Raw genomic sequence first — 20,921 nt, forward strand, 5'->3', positions numbered from 1 at the left:
TCCATCTGAGCAGCTACATACACATAACTTGTTAATTAGGTTTGCACTTCTGTTTTCCTCCTCTGTTTTTCCTGAATGCAGCAGAGCTACAGAACAACAGCCTAGCAGCAGTTAAAGCAGTTTTCCAAATGTCCCTGCACAAGCTGTTTCTGAAACTCACTTCCAGCCCACACTATCACATCTCTTTCAAAATAGTCTGGAAACCATAGTTTCCAGATATGCAATTTTAAAGTATTTTTATGAGACAGACAAGTATTTTTTTTGAAGGATAACATAAGTTATAGTGAAAGTGAATATACTGATCATAACTAAGAGTTGACATCAATTTTTTTTTTTTTTTTTTACAAGTGAAACCGGTTCATTAACATACCATTCAAAATCTGCTTTTGGCAGTGATACAGAAATATACATGTGCAGATATATCTTCACACACACACACATATATATTGTTGAAAAATATAAGAACAATTTTTTAAAAGAAGCAAGTCACTTTGCTCTTAAAAAAAATCACCTATTGCCTCATTTTAGAAAATTCAAAATTAATAATTATACAATGGTTTTCATTTCAGTCAGCAAAATCATAAGGTTTTTTGTCATACCAGATCAAACATTATTTGATATGGTAAGACTTCATCAACTTTCCGAACATCTATGACTTTTAAGCACAGGGCAGAAGTCTAACACAGGCAAAAACATTACAACAGTGAAAAGACAACATACTACTAAACAATTATACCTGTACCCATTCAAACACAGTACACGATACTAGTCAAATGAGACACAAATTTACCCCCACTATTTGCACACTTACCACTTTCCTATCCTGCTAACTCTTTTTGAAAACTGACGTATCAAGTCCTGTATGAATATGCAAGTAGGTAAAGCACCCAGTACGGATTCAAGTTTCCTCGTCTGTTTTGACAATATTAGCATTTCTGCAGGTTTTGCAATGCATTTAAACCCTGGAAAGGTAACAGCTTTTCACCCAGGTGCATACTATGTCTTGTTCCCTCCCCCAAAACATAAAAGCTGTACACATGTTTGCCAGTATAAGTTTATTTTTATAATGGACCTTAGTCCTAGGCTTTCTAGCTTGGAGTCTGAACGTTTCATCTGGAAATTACAGCCTTCACTGGCGTGCTGCCAATGCACCAGATCCTTTCTCTCAAGTATTCTCAGAGAGAAATGAGAAAAATCACTATCCTCCTATTAAAAACTAGGTCCTGTGGAGATAAACAGTACATTCAAACTAGCTACAAAACCAAAATAATAATCCTTGCACACAGGCTGTTCCTTAGCTTTTTAACTTTAATACATAAGAACATAGACAGAAACATGACTTCAATCTACATAACCATATTTATAATCAACGACTCTAGAAAGTTTAAAAATCCACACACTCCTCTATCAAACACTTCAGATATACTGTTCTTAAATACTACCTTTCTTTCAAGTATTTTATTTTATAGCATTTATTAACAGGTTACCTATTATCCCACATAAATGCAATAAGCCTGTTACTTCTCTGTACATTGTCTGTGCTCACTTTTGCTGTTTTTTAATTCTAATTGTTTGAATTTACATCTAGTCAACTGAATTTAATTTCAGGTATGTTTAAGAGTTCTTATTTTTGATAAATAATTTAATCTCTAACCTTCTAGTATGTTAGAAAACAAATTTTAAATAAATTATTATGGATTTTTCTAAAAAACAAAAAACAAAAGAACCCCACTTCCCCCCCCCCCCCCCCAAAAAAAAAACCCAACCCCCCAAACTTTTATATTTCCAAGTCACAAGCAGGAAATAACTGGAAACGGTACACTGCCAGTTGCAGAAAGGAAAGATACCCTGAACGACAACGAAAGCTAAAGAGAAAGCATTTCAAATTTACACACTTAAAGAGAATGTTAGAAGTTTGTTGGTTTAGTAGTTCAATCAACAAATGAGCAAGAGATGTCTACTAAAAGCACATAAGGAACATTTTCTTATCGGAAAAACGGCAGCTAGATAAATTACAGCACATAAAATAGCTATATTGTTAATGTCCAAGTAAAACTTCAGAAAAATGTTGTTTCCTCATTCAAACTAATATGACATGAGGTTTACACATTCCATAACACCCTCTCCTCCTTTTCTAAACTCCCCTAAGAGAAAAAACATAATTATTAATGATTGTTACCAAAAAAAAACCAAGTATACCATTTTTTCTTTCAAGTTTTTTTTACGCCAACCTTATTAGATTCACAAATACAGGAATGTTAGCTTGGAAGACATAGCATTCTAAAGAATACAAAATATAAACTTAACACATCAGAAAAAAATTCACATGAAACTTGGTAACTAGTCAGTTTTTAAAGTGGGTGCGAGCTGTAGAAGAATATGATTTCTTGCAATTGGTCAGGAAATACTTGACAGAATCAATTCAGGGTATTCACTGTTAGCCTACTTTGGAAAAGTTAACCTTTTGAACCATTCTTAGGGTATGCTGACCCCTAAAGGTCTAAAAATACTAAATACAAATAAGCAATAACACATATAAAATAGAGTATAACTAGTCACAGTACAATTTTATGCTAAGTTACTACACTGTGAATACTTTAGTTTTCAATGTATCTGATTCAAAAACACTTTAAAATCATCTCAATAAAAGCTCAAAATTCCATGAAATAAAAGAGGTCTTCAACTAATATGTTATATAACATAAAATAGGCAGGAGTTCCTTTACATTATTAAGAAACATAAAGTCTTCTCCAAGATGGATTTTTTTTCTAATATCAGACCTTTTTCATGACAAACTTTACATTTATTATCTTTTGAGAAAGTATACCTAGGATGAAATTCCAAAAGAAGAATTCACAAGAAGCTATGAGGATCTGATGGAGAAGGCATCTTTGAGGTTGACACACACATTCAGTTTTTTTGACCTACAGGGAGCCATCTGCCAACAAAAATCCACCCTTTTATGATGTCCCTTCTGTGTCTGTGCTTTTTATCAACCTACACAAGTCATTTAGTCACAGGCCACTTTTCTAGCACTTGCTTAAAGTCAATCAGTCATGTAAAGCACTAACTTTTGTAGGCTTCTGCCATGAAACATGAATGATCGTATCTGAGAGCAACACTTGGGTCATTCAAATACAAGAAGATCCTTCCATCCTGATGAGGAGATTACAACTCTATGAACCATGCAAGGGGCACAAATCCCTCAGTCCAAGTTAACCACGGCCCTCTCTGTCTCAAAGCCTAACCTCATGATGCATGGTTGAGGTAATAATATGCAACTAGTTAATATTAGTAGATAACTTACTTGATCATACTTTAGCCAAGCATGAATAGCTAAGAAAATCACTTTAAAACAGATTTCAGTTTGCTGTTAAATAAAAAGAAAGTACAGCACAATTATACAGGCTAAAAATGCAACTAAGACTCCCCAAAATTACAACAAAGTTTTAATGGTCAACACACACAATGAGAGCTGATGATTTACATTCCTTACTTTTCCCCCTCACACACAGGAATCATATTTGTAGCTGCTCTCCTGTTACCACAAAACAACAAAAAATCCCCAAAACAAACCAAAAAACCCCAAACACTACCTCTTAAGTTGGCCATATATCGACAAGAATAAATACATTCCAGTCACTAACTAGCACTGGTACAACATCTGAGGTTCCCTATTAATATCTTAAAAGTCTTTACCTTTTGACCAGTCCTCCATTTGTTCTTCTGAACTTGTTTGATCTGGCACTGACTCCAGTTTTTGCTCCAAGATTTCAGAGCTAAAATAAAGCAAACTCTAGATAAATAAACTCAAAACAATATATTATAACACACCTATACTGTGCCTTTATTTGACAGAGAATTTACAAGACAAATGATTTAAAAATATTTATGGTAGGATAATAAAGTCTGTGTACTCTAACAATCAGTGCTAAATTATATTTCTCAGTAAAAGATTTTCTCTTCACACATCTAGTTTATATAATGGTTTTTGTTCAGCTTTCAGTTGCAGGCAATGCCGTTGTTGAAAAATTTATTAGTTTGCCTTCTTGTTCTAGAGCCTGATCTTGCAAGTACATACAACTGAGCACAGCACAAACCACAGTGAATAGCCCCACTGGAGGCAATGAGACTGCTCACTTTGCTAATTATTAGATGGCAGTACGTGCTTCCCTTCTTTAAAACATCCTTTTATCTGCGTGAACTTCATGGATAAAATACTGGTAAAGAGGCCTATAACCATTTCATCTCTGAAATCGTTTATTGATTGGTTTGGTATTTGATTGTTTTTTCTAAATAACCCATCCAAATATTTGCATACACATTGTTTCATAAAAAATAGTTAATTACACTGCTGAAATATTTCACATAACCAAAGATCTTCAAGAGACAACCCTCAGCACTAACAAGTAAGAGCTACAGTAAAACATTAGGCTTACCATATAACATTTTGAATATTAAAACTTACTCTCTTTGATAGGTTAAAAACTCAATTGCATTAAGTCTGTCAAGGGAATTTAAAGAAATTAGTGCTCTTACTAATACAGTAAGTTTACAATGAATTTTATTATTTATCCCAGTATCTCTAGGAATCTTTGTATAAAACATTCTAAAAGAGAACAATCTTTCACCTTTGACCAAAGTGTTTATTTTTTTTAATATTTTCCCAGCTTACTTTTTCTGCATTTAAAAAAAATTACAATATATAGCTTGAAGAGACACTGGCTGGGCAATGAAAATATCTAAAATGTTGTCATTGTGATGGTAAGTGTAGGAGTTAAAAATAAACAAATAGATATTTTAAAATTCAAGTGCATTAAACAAGGATGTACATTTTAACTTATAAGGTAGCAAAGAAAATTTATCTTTCCTATATGACTCGAAAAGTTGTATACATTTTCATTTTTAACTTTGAGACTATAAAAAAAAAAATCTTAAGTGCTTACATTGTATTAAGACTAGCATTTATATTAAGCATTCAAGAAATACATATCTAAGCTCCTATTTGTGGTCATCAGTAAGTATGTACCATAAAAGAATATGTTGACTGGATGTGCTTAGTTCTTAATAAAAAAAAAAAAAACTTCACCTCATATCGCAGAACACTGAGTTCCTTACAAAAGTCTTCAAATGAAGCTGTACACTGCTTCTTTTTCAATTCTGTGTAACTGTGTTGATTTGGAGTTGGCAATCTTTTCCTAAGTTCCTCATTTACTTTTGGATTAGCTGAAAATATAGAAGGTTATTAATATCAAGAAATAGGTTTCTGTCAATGAAGCCATTTCCCTACATATTGCACAAAAGGTTCATAATAATTGCAGTATTTTAATAAGATATTCATATAGCAAGACATGAAGAAAATACGGTATTTAATAACCTCTGGAGTATTTTAAAACATGTCTTAGGGCCTTAATGTGCCTAGTAATGTACTATTTAAAACCATAATTTTATCCCTCCACAATATACAGTCATTCTTCCTCGCCATTTACCCAGCTAATGAATGCCAGCAATTAGTAAAATGTAATCCCATTGCACAATCATTTTAATGCTTTTAGCACTCAGGAAAGTAAACACCAAATTAATACTGCTCAAGCCATATCAGATCCTAGTTGGAAGCAAGCAATTATAGTTCAGCTCCTCAGGTGTAATTAAATGATTGGAATGATTTAGTTCCATAAATGCAAGTTAATTCATAAGCAAGCAACAAATATACTGGGAGTAATTACAAGAAACATTGACAGTCTAAGCAGGGCTTGTTCTTTTATGTACCTGGTGTAGGAAAATGCTGCCCTCTCCTGGAAATAATAGAGTATATCAAGTCAGTAATAAACTCAGATTTAGAGACTTTGCTGTCTTCACAGGTGAAAAATGTTCTGTTAATTAATAGGAATTGTTCTGTGTTACACATACAGAAAATAAAAGTACTATTGAGAACAAATTAGGCAACCTATTAATTGAACCAAAAGACCTTTTGGGACTGCCTAAGTTTCTCAGTGTGCTTTTGTTATTATTAGAAATAAAATGTCAGTAAATAGAGTAACAAAATATTCCATGCACTAAGTAGCTAGGTTAACCTGAATACAAACACAAATATTGCAGTTAATATCTAACTTATGGCCAACATTTACAAATCAGTCTATATAATACACACACACACACACTTATATATATATATATATATATATATATATATATATTTTTTTTTAAAAAAAATAGAGGTAGTTTAAGGTATTTTTTTGAACCAAACCTAACTGGAACACTATGCAGACAATATTAAAAAAAAAAAAAAAAAAAAATCAACAAATCAACAACGATTAAAAGTTGGTTATGGTCATAAAGGTTTTCCTAGGAGAAATCCTCAAAAAAACATGAAATACAAGGATTTTTAAAACTTATATTTACTCTCACTTGAATATAATCTGTTATATAGCAGTCACTATTGAAACATATTTACAAATTAAACAGTCTTCTGGTCAACATATTTAAAGATAAAAATCAAAACAAACTCAGTCTGGTGAGTATATTGGTGGACCAAGACAAAAAAATGAAAACATAGAATTAAATTGTGACCCTCAATCCAGAGTTAATTTTAAAAAACAGTTTTCTTCACTATCCATTTATTCAAGCTGCAGTTGTGTTAAAAGATTATCATTTGTACACCCAACAAAGAAAACTAGAAGCCATTTTTATCTGGTGAATATCATAAGCAACAGTCATGTAGAAACGACACTACAAATTTAAGTACAAAACCACTTCCATAAACAATTATAAATTAAGCAATATCATCCCATTATTAATGGTAAATCCCAGGTCTACCTATTTTTCTCCTCAGAAAAAAAATAAAGAAAGAACAAATGTCTCCCAGTGAAGCTTCTAACAATGTGTGTAAAGACGAAAAAGTCAGTATACGCATATTTTGCATATGCAAACAATTTACTATAAAGAAAGCTAGATTCAAAAGCATATGATCACAGTTGTTAGATCATGAAATTGTTCTTTACCAATAGCACTTTGTCAAAGAATTTCTTTGCTCCAGATCTTAATATACTTCAAAACAAACCAAAGCTGTACATAGGTATCTTCTCTGTTACTTTACCTACTGTGGAAATGAAATAGATTTTAAGAAGTCACGTTATTGAAAGTTTAAAATGTACAGCACATTTGCTTTGCCCTTTGATGTCACGGTCCTATTTTCCTATTCAAATCTTGTACACTGCAAGTTAATTGCTTTTGGAAACTACTTATTATTCATGTAAAAATTAATGTGCCAATGTGTTTAAATCCTTTTAAATGACCATTCATGCATCTTTCTTCTTTAAGTACCAATGAAACCTGTCAAAGATATCAGTGCAAGATGGTCTTAGAGAAAGTTCTAATAAAGATTTTTTCTGCTAACATAAGATTTTCATTTTCGTCAACTTTACTTAAATTCCATTAATTTTTTAAGCTGCTTTTAATAAATTCACAAGTAAAAAATTTTAGGCCCCTATAGTCTGTCATTTGTGTTCCAGCTGGCTTTATGAATATTAATAACAGTGTTATCCTGATTAAATAGGCTTCATATGAAATCCCTGTGAATCCTATAGCTCAGACATCTCATTTTTCCAACTCTTTATGAATTTGGATTCAGACATTAAACTGGAAAAAAAAATCTTAAAAACAGATTTAATGGTACATTTGTGCATCCTTAAGCAAAAAATTAGATGGTCTAATGATTCAAGTAATTAAAATTGATAGGTCCACACAGATTTCAGGCTTTCTGTAAACATGCAACATATTTTAACTCTAATGAAAACTTCCAGCACGTCTCAGAACAAAGGATTAAGAACATATTATAAAATAATAATATCTGTCCTCATCCTCACCTTAAAGAGCAGAAAATATGATCTGAGCTCTTCATATATGGAGTGCTGACTTGCAGAAGTATATCCAAAAGAGAAAGAAATTCATGGACGTTCAACTACATAAGCATACACATGAAATGCATGAACATTTTAGTTTAGCATGGGTGCCCTATCAGAAAATAGTATTAACTTTTAATTGCTTTATTGTTCAGCAAAACAGGCTCACTTTTCCTAAAGAATGTCACGTGAAAGCACAGGAAATTTTAGCATTAGCCAACCAGACTCATACAACCACATTTTCAAATTCCTAACTTCTTTCTATCCTTATAGATTGGAGTTATTTAGACCTGAGACAGGTAACAACGGAAAACTGGAGGCAAAGCTCACTGTGTTGCTTTCATTTTCTTCACCTAGTGCCAAGTAAAATCACTATTTCCCTCATGCATTTATGGATGTATTCCAAAACACCACACTTCGAACATATTCTGGCTTTTGACATTTCAAAATCTAAATTAATCATAGGAGAAGAACAAACAATTGAAAGTAATGGCTTGTTTAGGAGGAGGCCACTGCAAGAACAGTCCAAATTACTCATCCCAAAAAACACTTAATCCACTCATTAGGAATTTAATAAAAAGAAGAGGTATATAAAAATAGCATAATATCTGCAAATTAAAAACATAGTGTTTTACTTTCAGATTTCTGAATATCTTTTATTATAACTGCTGTTATTCCCACTTTTAGTGGAAAAAGCCTCAGGAGTGGCTGCAGCGTACACATTGCACAAGTAACCACGACAGAGCAGAACTCAAACTTCCAGTGACACTGACCCAAGGTGCTGCATTACCGTCACCGTGCTGCACTGCATTCCCACGCACGCTCTCCTTGGGCAGGAGGGCAGAAGTTCAGTTTTTAAGCTAGAGTTCAGTTCCCGACTCCCCTGCCTGGGGACTGAATGGCCATTCACACACTCCACATGGGACTCTGATGCTTCCGAACTCCCCTTCCTTGTTCTTGCTTCTGCAGGTTTTGAGGACAACTACTAAGTCATGGTCTTCACCACTCTGACAAGAAGCAAATGCTTGCCGATGTTGACAAAGTTCACCTTTTCTGAATAGAAAGTCCTGAGGTCTGGGGGGAATTTGACACAAAAGAGGGCTACCTTATGTGCTCTGCCTCTGGCAAAACCAGACACCAACTCCTACCCCTTTTTGGAATGGCACCAAGCCAGTCTTTGTCCAGAATAATGACACAGTTGTCACTGACAGTGTGAGAATGGAGCTACACAAGAGATGAAGGCCATACACTTCACGGACAGGGAAATAAAGAATGAATTTTAGTATTATTTCCATAAGATTAATTAGATTACCAAGATCTCCCAAAATATCCTGAAACGTTTTGCTTCAGGCCAAGCAAAACAACACTCTAGGAGAATATACTGCATACAGAAAAAACAAAGTTAATTCTAGAACAGTTTCCCTAGGGAACAAACAGTTTTCTTAGCTTTAGGTGGATGCCAAGTTTTGCTGCAATGATACACTGCACCTCAAAAAAAAAAAAAAAAAAAAAAAAAAAAAAAAAAAAAAAAATCCACATTTCCTCACTATCAGTAAAACTTAATGCCAAAACAGAAAATTAATTTTAATTTATTTAGGGCAGTTATAAAAATACTAGTCAAAGAATAACTAAACTACTTCAAGTATCTGACAAACATGGAATGAAACCTGAAGTTCTCCAGACACTTAAAAACTGAGAATTGAACATACTTTGAAATTAATTATATTCAACTTTTATTTAAAAGTAAATAAAAGTGATAAAATACAGTAAGATAAGAAGCTCATGCAAATACTCTATTTCAAGAAAAAAAAAAAAAAATAAAACATACCTAAGAGTATTAATGCCATGAATGGATGAATGCAACACACATTGTACTTCAACTCTGAAACTTCAGCACTGCTGCAAAGACTTCAAGATTTTTGTTTATAGAAGTACCTGCATTATCTGGAACTTTGATATAAATATTTGTCCCGGAATCATATAATAATCCCTAGCCTCTCCCCATTAGTGAGATGTGCATTAGTTAAGAGCAAACCTGTGCAAGTTTCATAACATGGAGAATCAGGCTCAGATATTTTTCACTGTGTTGCTGCAGCAGCTTCTTTTCATTCTCAACGAAGAATTTGTTTCTGATGCTTCTAATGATGCACTCACTAAGTCACAGGGCTCTCATATTTGGCATGTACATCTTGTTTTTGTGAAAGGCAACAGAGAGAAGGCATTTTCTGTTGTTGCTGTTTTCAACTGGCTTACAAATTACTTTTTCCTGAACTAAATTGAATAGGATAAAAGAAAAGCACTTTTCTATTTCTGTATCTTTTCTTCCCTGTCTGATTTCTGCTATGTTTAGTGTCTTCAAGGCTCAATTTTACTTTTACATACACGAATTAATGTTTTACTTGCACACTGGGTCACTATCAGTCAACAACCATACATCTTTTCATCTGTTATATTTTCTGTCCCCCATTAACAACTCAAAATATCAACCATTTATTAAATTATATTTAACAACTTTACAACTGGTTTATAATTTACAACACCATTAACAAAATTATCTTCAGTCTGTTCTGTCCTCCTCTTCCTCAGTTTTTAGCTGTCCTTTGTCCTCCATTTCTTCTCCTTTTTCTCAGTTTTGTTGTCTTCTCCACAATCTTCCCTCCATACACTTTTGCACAGGATCTCACAGTTTCTGTTTCTTGCTATCTTTTCTTATTCCTTCATCCTTCTGCGAAGTAGCTTTCTTCTGCCAGACCTCCATAAACATTTTTTCACTCTAACCATGAAACTATGATATGTTTTGGTCATGTGTGGAACAGCCAATTTTGCCATTTAGCCATCTTTAGCCTTAGTTGTAAATATTTCATTGGTCTCACAATCTATCATGTAGGCAGCAGATGTCCATTTCTATGCAGCTCACAACTCTCCTTGCCCTTGTTCAGACTGTCATCTTCTGAAAGTAAAAGCTAATGAAAGCAAAACGTAGAATAGCAGTTGAATCAGCACTACATCCTCATGGTGCTGAGGGCTAACTGCATATTGGGTTGACAAGAATATAGTCAGCAGATCAAGGGAACTGATCATTTCCTTCTATTTGGCACTTATGTGACTACAGCTTAAGTGCTGCGTACAGCCTGAGGTTCCCATGGTTATATCGAAGCAAATCCTGCAGAAAGCCATCAAGATGACTACAGGGTTGAAGAATGTGACTTATGAGGAGAAGTTGAAATAGCTGAGTTTGTCAGCTTTAAGAGGAGAAGGCTAATGGGCCATTTCAATCAGTCTTCAGCTACCTTGTAAGTGATTAGAGAGAAGACAGAGACAGATTCTTTTCTTGGACAGAAGCTGCAACACAGAAAACTCTAATTAGGTATCAACTTAAAAAAAAAAAAATCAAATCTTTCATAGTGTGTATGGTCAAATTCTGGGACAAGCTGTTCAGAGAGGTTATGGAATCTCCATTCTTGGAGATATTCAAAACTCATCCGAATACCACCCTTACAAACCTCATATAAGTTCAGAGATGGCCATAGTCTGAGTAGAGGTATGAACTAGATGACACTCAGAGGTCCCTTCCATATTTTGTTATTTGAATGATTACAGTAAGACAAAAATACCAAAGCCAATATTCATATAATACTCTAATAGTCTGTTGCTTTCTGCTTGACAGGGTAAAACAGCAGAGCAGGGGGCAGAGGGTAGTATGATGCAATCCATGAAGACCCACATGGCAGGCAGGAAAAATGCAGATAAAAAGGAAATGATTTAACAACAGTATCAGCATAGCATTTTGAACACTACTTGCCTAGAACACCCCACTCTTTTTCCTCCAGTTTGCTATATGATTGGAATATGTGTTTTGCTCACCACCTCACAATAAGCCAAACTAAACCGTTGATGCATATTTCATCTCACTTTTCAAACGCATTTGGTTCAAGTCCCACAAATCCCTGAAAAAAAGTAAATAAAACCCCCAAATAAACATAAGAAAAAGGCACTGTGACTGAAGGGAACTTCAAAGCTGACTTTGGAAATGATTTAAGAAACATGAAAACACAGTTCTTCTCTGATAATTGCAAAATTAGCTATGCAGTATATTCTTCAAAATTTCAAAATCCCCAAATCATAATTGCTATTATCACACCAAAAGTTGTCCTAGATTTTACCATAAAAGCAAAAGTAAGTCACAGAATATCATATGCCTATAAAAGGTGAGGAGCTACTTAATGCCACAATCATAAGCCATCAGCATATCCAACAACATTAAACAGAAATGATATTTCTCCTGTCAAAAGCATTACAGCTTAATAGTTAGCTGACTTCACAGACAGAAACAGACTGAAGAGGGACTTAGAAAACACAGGGAGGTAACAAACAGAACGGAAGCACAGAAAGTCTCAGTTTATCCAGCCCATTCATATTTCTCGAAGTACCTTCAAGTAGTCCCATCTTTCCTCCAACAGCAAATGCATTCCAAATACAAAGCATAAAGGCTACAAAAGCGTCCTTGATCAGTCTCCAATATATCCACCCTATCATTAGGGGTGGATAGGCTGAACACACAGAGTCCCATTAGAAGAGTGTCAGAATAGTGGGTGGGGAATAAGAGAGGCCCGTAAGTCTCACGGAAATACAGCTACACCAATTACATACCAGACAGACCATTTCGAACAGCATGAAAACACAAATGTACCTCCAATGTTCTCATTAAGTAACACATCTAGCAAATTGGAGGTACCTCCAACTTTTTATTCACTCAAATTCAACAGCACTTATCTGAGTTGCTGAAAGAGAATCATGTCATAGATTACATAAGAGTTTCACCAAGTGAAAAGAGCAAAGACTCTGAATCAGCCAGTTTTGCTCTCTTTAAGAGAATTAACTAAGTTGTTTTCTTAAATAAATATCTGAGGAGAAAATTACCCTTTAACTAAAAGTATAATTGCTCCCTAAACCACACTTGCGCAATAGTAAGATCAGCACACAGATGATGTTGCCTGGTGTAAATACAGGCGTACTTACACCTACAACTCAGTGAACAGATAGTCTCTTCAATTTACGATTCTTTTTAAATCTAGCATGTAAATTCGCTACATAGTGCCTTAATCTGCTACAAGTAGTAGCCTAATGCTCTGAAGTGAGGACAAGGCGGAAGGATCTACAAAGCTATGGCATACTCCAGAATGCGTGCTACACTATCAACACACTTTTGGAGTGCTTTCAGCACCTATAGAGTAGATATGTGCTTTATAACATACTTAAGCATGATCTGACACATACCCTATCATGTGCTTTTGCTTATTTAGTTATGATGAGCAGGCTGGTGGTTTTAAATAGCTAATACTTGAGGGCCAGAAGCATTTAAGAGAGCAAGCTACACAGCTAGAAGTAGTTTGGGACCGTCACAGAAGAATCAGATGCTCAGAGGTAAGCAAGAGCCTCATGAGAACTGCAGACAAATACCGGGTGTCAGTGGAATTAAATTCTGAGTGTGCTCAACAGGTTTAAACCAAAGCTAAGAACCAAAGACACTAAACCCACAAACTTTCATCACCATAGAACTGTACTGCTTCCTCTTCGTAAACCAAGGAAGATACAAGCTCAAAAGAAGCATAACCCTAGAGTCCAAACCGGTGGCTGGCAGCTGAGAAGAGAAATGGCAAACCGGGGGCGGGGCGGGGGGGGGGGGGTTAACTATTAAGTTAAAGAAAAAAAAGTTTAAAATGACAGGAACATTTTCACAGAAATGAACGCTTGTTAGCTTATGAATGAATGCCCTTAGCTTCCTAGTGAAACTGTTGCAATTATTTCAATTTTACTGAAAAACAAAGTATTTTTCTCTAATCCCCATTTTGGAAAACGGCCAAAACCTCCTCAGCTGAAACTTACCAAAACATTATCTTCATCCAGTCCAAAGAAATATCTACTGGGAATAAAAAAATTCTCCACTTCAAGCCTTAAATGTTGCAAGAGTTATAAAAAATGGAAAACTTACGAGAAGCGACTCAATCAAAGATGAAAGATAGCCTTATGCATACACAGAACTATCAGATCCCCCATAATGAAACCACTACTATAAACTGCCACTTCTGCTCTCATTCAACTACTGAAATACTTCAGCATTTTTGGAAACCCACTTTCAGGGGAAAAAAAAAGGGTTCTACCTCTACAATCTTGTCATCATTTATGAAATATAAGATAGAATAAAGAAGTCGGAGCCTTACTTTGTAAACAAAAAAGCCTTACTTTGTTAAACAAAAACAAAACAAAAAAATCCTTTACCGTGCTTTGAGGAAAGGTCATTTTAAAGCCTTCACAAGCACATTATTTGAACCGGAAACAAGAAAATAAATTAGAGTGAAGAGCTTTAAAAATTCCTCTGAGGATACATATTATAAAGAGATTCATATATGTTTAGGGTCGCATAACTGACAAAAAACTTGAGGCTCAAAACCTCTGAGTTATGTCAAACAAATAAGAAACCTAAACAAACACACAAAAACAAAAACCACACTCAAAACCAAACAGGTTCTTTCCACTAAATCTATATAATTAAAAAATAAATAAAGTGGAAAAAAAGACATTTTTCCTGAAAATATTTAAGGCCTGGAATTACCTAGCCAGTTTCAGGAAGATACTCTTCTTCAGTTGTTTGTAGAAAGAAACAGAAGTTCAATATTCTTTTCTTTCTTGCAACTTCAATATGAATGTAGTTATCTTATTCTAATTATTCTTTGATTCAAACTACATTCAAAAATGTTTTCACTGCAAACACACTTGACACCAGAGGTAAAAAGAAGATATTAAGTTAGGTTTCAGAGAGCTGAGATATCAGCTGAATCTTGGCCCTAGAGCAGAGTGGAAAAAAACCCAGCTCTAAATGCACTTGCTAGACAAAGAAGGGAAAATTCTTACTTAGCACTTGTTCTGATGACTGCTCTCTCATGCACGTAATCTCGCTGAACAGTTTGAGGCTTGTTTGTCAGAAGTTCTAGAGATTAAAATTCTCACTGTTCCACATCACTAAAAAAAAAAAAAAAAAAAAAAAAAAAAAAAAAAAAAAAAATCCCCCCCAACAAAAAACTCCAAAGCCCCACACTTTATAGCAATAGAAGCATAGATAAAAAGTGAAGAAAATTCTCACCAACAGTTCAAACATTCAGAAAATATTCTAGAGCTGCAAGATTTGTAGACTCAAGGTTTTTGTCTTGCTTTTCATGTTGATGAGTGCATTACAAGATTAGGAACTTGCACTAGGATGGCTTCAATGCCTAAACATAGCATTAGAAAAACTTCTAAGTAGTTTCTTATTTCAATCAAACTAGGAGGAAAGAAAGGACAAGCCTTTTGGAATATTTCTTTACCACAAGCAACTTTTCTTTAACATTTTATGACCCCATGCTGTCAAAAGTAAACCTTGACACATTTATCAAAATTTAACGTAAAAGAGCCATATTTTTCCAATAAAGTTATGTAACTATGGCAGAGTTCTTACAGTGGACTTCAATGTACTACTGCTTTTAACTTCTTCAAAACTTCAAGGCTGTAACATCCAACTAATTTTCCCTTGTAAAAATATATGCCAATAAGTTGTGACCCTCCTTTCTTTTCTATTTCACCATACTCCCTGTTCTTCAGCTGGATTGTGCATCTACTGAGTAGATCAGTTTGGAAAAGAGGCACTCTGTTAAGCTGTCAGGTTTTGCCTTTTACAGTTTACCTTACTGGCAGATGTTGATCCTGTCTGAAAAAAGTGGGTTTAATTTACTCAGCACACTGAACTTCACTGAGGCTTTTTTTTTTTTTTTTTAACAACAAAAATCAAACAAACAAAGATACTCACTTCAAAAAGCTAAATCTAAGAAAAAGGCAGTTTAGGACTTAAAGGTTTTATACTGTACTTTTAGGAGAGGTTGAAAAACATAGTTACTCTCAGATATCCATTAATAGCTATCTCCCTAAAAGCTCGTTTCATTAGATGTTTGAAAAACCCAGACATCCTACAACTATCCAACTGATCATCCCATCATGATTTTTTTAATTATAGATCTACTGAAATAAGTTTTGTTTAAAAGTATTTCTGAGAACATTAGTTAATTCTTACAAACGTCTTCAGAACTGAGGTTAAAACAGTAGTCTGAATGGATTTCTGTTGCAGATGGAACAAAATTCTGCTTTTACTCACAGTATCACATTTCTGACCTGTATTAGTTAAAATATACAGCTATACAGACAATTCCATAATTTGTGTAATCTCTCTGAAAGGCTAAATGACATTAGTTTTGGAAAAAAAAGTATAACACGTAATACTGTGTTCTCAATAAGGTATATTTTTAAGATATACTTGAAAACATATATTACACCAAAGAGAAAAAAAGGTACAAGATATATCTAACTATAAGGGCACTTTGGTTTGATAATAGCCTATGTTATTTTTAGTTGGTTTTAACTCATAATTTTGAGGCATATATTAAAAGCCTTTACATAAGTTCCATGTGTAAGATAGTGAATGCTTACCAAAAGTTTTACACGCAGGAGGATTTTTGAAATATGAAAGATAGCTTTAAAATATGAAGGGAAATATAATTTTTTAGTAACCTTCAGATCTTGTGACACTACTTTAGATCCTGAAAAAACATTCTGGAGACAAATATTAGTCTACCACAGGATAGTGAAGAAGAGGGACAAAATTACATTTCAAGGGGAAACTATTTTAATTAGAGTTACCTTGTACACCTGCACAGCAGTCACCTTCAGTAGTGTGGGAAAAACTGTTACACCCCACAACCATGTTTACTTTTGCTCCCATAAAACTCTGAGTCCACAGAGCAGCAAGCTAAAGTTGGCTCCAAGCCACACTTCTATCACCCTACTTTTACGCTACTCTAGTCCAGCGAACTATACCTTTACAACACCCTTAACTGGCTGACTGCACAACTCAGGATAAAAAAAAGTCTCTTGCTATGTCAATTATATCATAACCCATAACCTTTATGATGAAGGAATCCTTTGAGAGTGTTCTTTTATACTGTCAGGGTGCAATGAAAGTAGTGGACTGGGTAAATCCATGCCAACTGTTCTTCCAGCAGTTGTATCACATCATAAATGGACACATGATCCTGAAAAAAAATCCCACAGCATCAAAAAGGAAGAGGAAGCAGTAGCCTCCCAGGGAGCTTCATTTCCATATCAGTCCTCCTGAAGTTTCAATGTTTGCCATTTAGACAGAAAGCCCAATTACACGGAGAAGCAGACCTCAAAGATCTCAGCTGGAAACATCAGCCTAATAAATTAAGGCTGCTAAACTAATATCTTTGCAGAGGCTTACAAAATGCCGTAACTTCATTCTTCTTAAACCAGACAACTCACAAACCTCTGTATTTTGAAGTCTATGCAACAAATCAAAGATCCAGATCACATCAGAGATGGTGATCCCTTTACAGTGCTTTTTTCTTATAAAGAAACTGCAATTTCTGAAGAAAATGAAAGATCATTTGAAGTATCAACACTTAGCTGGAAGCGCTGTTCAGTGACACCAGATCAGCACTCTAGGGCTGCAGAGTCACTCACTATGCATTGCTGCTACACCCTGACATGAGTTAATGCAGGTAATAGTGGCAAATCAGTGACCTCAGAGACAGTAGTCCAGAAAATCTGGAGTCCATAACAAGTAACAGACATAGAAATGACTATTTTTATAGAATAAGGGCTGCTGATAAAGACATGTCTTGGAAGCCTATACTTCCTAAAAATGTCAACTTGACAAAATGTCAGATATAGTTATGATTTTGGTGAAGTGGATGACATCATTGGAAGTCTACTTCTTACTACTCTAGGACTGAACAGCTCCATATGCTATATAAGAAAAAAAAACAAATGAGCAAACAAACAAACAAAAAAAAACCATGTCACCAAAAGTTACAGCTTTTTTATAATTATTTGTGGTTGTGGTAAATTGAGTGGCAAAACATTTCATTTAGCTATCTATCTATTTGGAATTTAGGCTTGGGATTTGGTTGGACTAGATGATCTTCCAATCTCAACTACTCTATGATTCTGCCATTTAAAGCATCTCTCCCTCTTTAGATCAACTTGCTATAGATATGACTCAACTGAGGCACATAAGAAGCAGCCAACTTCTTACAGGATTAAGCTGTCTCCACAAATTTGCTCTCTGTGAGGTCCTCAATTCATTTTATTGTCCTGCCAAATCTGAAAAATAGTTAAATTTCTTTCTCTACCAGACATACTAGAGATCTAATATACACATACAGTTTTGATAAAGTGGCATTTTTGAATGCAATATAGCCAACCTCAGCTAGCAGATATTTCATGCAGTTTACCATTCTACATGCAAATTTACCTTTGCTGACAAATTTGTATATTTATTTTGACTGAAATAGATACATGCTAAGTAAGTTTTGCCACTATAAAAAGTGATTGCTGTATATTTTGGAGGTGGAGAAAGTGAAGGGGAAGAAGGGAGAAAGAAGAAAGCAGTCTTAGTACTGTCCTCTGATTTGCAAGAAAATTTCTGACAATTTTCTCCACAAGTGGCAGCTCCTTCAGTTGAAGATTTTCAGCACAGCATATAAAACAGATGTAAAGACTGCTGAGGTAACAGAAATTTTCATATTCACCCCCCCTCCTTTTTCTTTGATAAAAATGGTGCCTTCAGAGGGAAGTTTAAGTTCCATCCGAGAGCTGTCGCAGAAGAGCTGCAAGTTCTTTCCCATTGTTGCAATAAGTTTGTACTCATTCATGTTTTTGAAGTTCTCTTCATTAGTAAATGGAACAGAAACGTAACAAAACCCTCAAGCATCCTGATTGTCTATGCGGGGAGAGCTTAAAAGCAGCTTTGGTTAATAAAGAGTTTCCTATAAACACCTTTCAGATTATTTTGCTTGAAAACGCATTTATAAACTATCATTATCAACAGTCTTCATGCATCTGTTTGAGATATGTGAAACACTATGAAGGATAAAGAGGTTTCATCTTTTTTTTTTTAAAGCTAAAAATCCATTTGCTAAAATGCCACAACAGAACAAAAACGTCTTTCTTCAAGGACTGCGTGTAGTATATGAATCAACATGTTTGCAATTGAATTATTGAATTTCATTGACCAACCCTCCTCCCATCTATCCCACGAAAAGAAAAAAAAATGCCTGTGCTTAGCTACAAAATAGATTACTTAGAAAAAATTCGTTAAGCTATGCTGATGAACTGCTTCTCAGCCATTTTTGCCAAGACAGCATCTTGCCAATTTAAGAACGCCAAGGGTACTACAAAACAATACACAGATCAATGGAAAATGTTGAAGAATTAGTAATTCAGGCCATGATTTCTCTTTAAAATTATTAGCTAACATGTATCTGTTGACAATAACATAAGATGAACATATTTTATTTTTAGATGCCTTCTTGCTGTTTTTTCTTCTTTTTGTAGAAACTACTCAGAACTTATTTGTGTAAATCTTTACTTTTGTAATGAACCACTTAACAGCACACAAAAACTAAAGTTACAGTAAAGGCCTATTTAGTAAGAAAATAAGGTTTCCCAAACTTGAAACAGAGGCTAGCAAATATTTTTTTCTGATATAGAGCAATATATTATAGAAATAGGTTCTTAAGTCATGGACTCCATACTCTATGTAAGATTTGGATCCCATCAACAGTAGGTCCTCTACACATGAGGTTGTTTGAACAGGACCAATCTAATTTCTTAATGTTATCCGAACAACCGTTCCATTCTCAGTTGTAGTGCTTCAGCAAATTTCTAATTAATCTTTTTAATAAAGAAATGTTAACATGGCTACTGGTTACATATGGGAGGACATCAGAAGAAAATATTCACCTTTTTGAAAAACAAAAATATCCAAATATCTAGCACTATAATAAAAGTAAAGAACATAGTAGGAAAGATGGTGCTTATATAGTGAATAAAATGAAACTAATATTTCCCACAGAACTAACGCGCTGAAAGGGGAAGGGTTTCCAGCTACTGACCTTGGCATTCATCAGGACCATACTGTGATTTATGCTGAAAATTCCAAGCCTTTATCTGATCTTATAAATAAATGTAAAATACATAAAACAATTATCCTAGTATAAAATTGAATTTTATCTCTCTGTAATCAGCTTTTGTCTATGCTACATATTTCTATGTTTGAATACAATTCAAAATTAATAACAGCTATAATTTATTTTCTGACTTTTCATTACCTTGACACTTTAACAATCATTTTTTATATACTCAGGCTTTAATTTTATCTAGGGCTTCACCCCACAGTTGATTTTTAGACATGTAGAATGTATTCTCTCAGAATATCTTTTCAAGGAATAAGCCTGTTAAAAGAATACATTTCCCATTTCGCAGACTAAAATACAGTATAAAGAAATAATAGGATTTTATAACAAAGAAAAACATCAGATTAGAAGAGAATATGTAACACTGCATCTAAATGACAGAAAAATACAGATGTTAGAATAACAAGCTACAGTAAAGTCAGTTAAAAATTTTTAATGACTCTTTTTAGAGATTCTTTGCTTCTGGAAGTTGTATTAATCACTGACATAAGCCTTATCTTTAGTATACTGCTATCAGCAAAACAGCATATAAGATTTCAAAAGGTGAATGAGATCTCAAAACGTTCACTTATGTAAAAAGCAACTGGAAGGGCCAGAAGAAATCATCTGTTGGCAGAGTCTGGTTTACAATTTAAACATTATGAAGAGTTATATATCTTCCAAATTTTTCATGTATTGCTAATATAACAGTGCTAAATACCTAGCAAAATAAATTTGTAAATACTTTCAAAGTATATCAAATTCCTAAGCTGACTGAGAAAAGATACTAAGTATACTGCAATTCATATTTAAAGGTGATCATACAATTGTATTATCAAGTGCTTTGTTCAATACTTCATCCCATCCTCTACCTTCCAGAGTAGAATTCTGAAGTTGGTGACTCTGGAAAATAATAATTTTAATAACAGACAGCTTATTTTTATTATTATTGAAAAGA

General features: G+C 34.2%; 1 protein-coding gene across 1 annotated transcript in view; it reads right to left on the bottom strand.

The window, feature by feature from the left end:
- Positions 1–20,921, bottom strand: part of MIPOL1 (mirror-image polydactyly 1) — a 188,196-nt gene that overhangs the window by 151,259 nt on the left and 16,016 nt on the right. The window contains exons 2-3 of the mRNA XM_062577639.1: positions 5,090–5,226; positions 3,700–3,779 (exon numbers count right to left, since the gene is read on the bottom strand). Coding sequence (XP_062433623.1) covers positions 3,700–3,779; positions 5,090–5,094 — 85 coding nt within the window. The 5' untranslated portion in view covers positions 5,095–5,226. The remainder of the gene's footprint in view (positions 1–3,699; positions 3,780–5,089; positions 5,227–20,921) is intronic.

The sequence above is a fragment of the Rhea pennata genome, chromosome 5 (genome assembly GCF_028389875.1).
Source record: "Rhea pennata isolate bPtePen1 chromosome 5, bPtePen1.pri, whole genome shotgun sequence".
In the NCBI taxonomy this organism is placed as follows: Eukaryota; Metazoa; Chordata; class Aves; order Rheiformes; family Rheidae; genus Rhea; species Rhea pennata.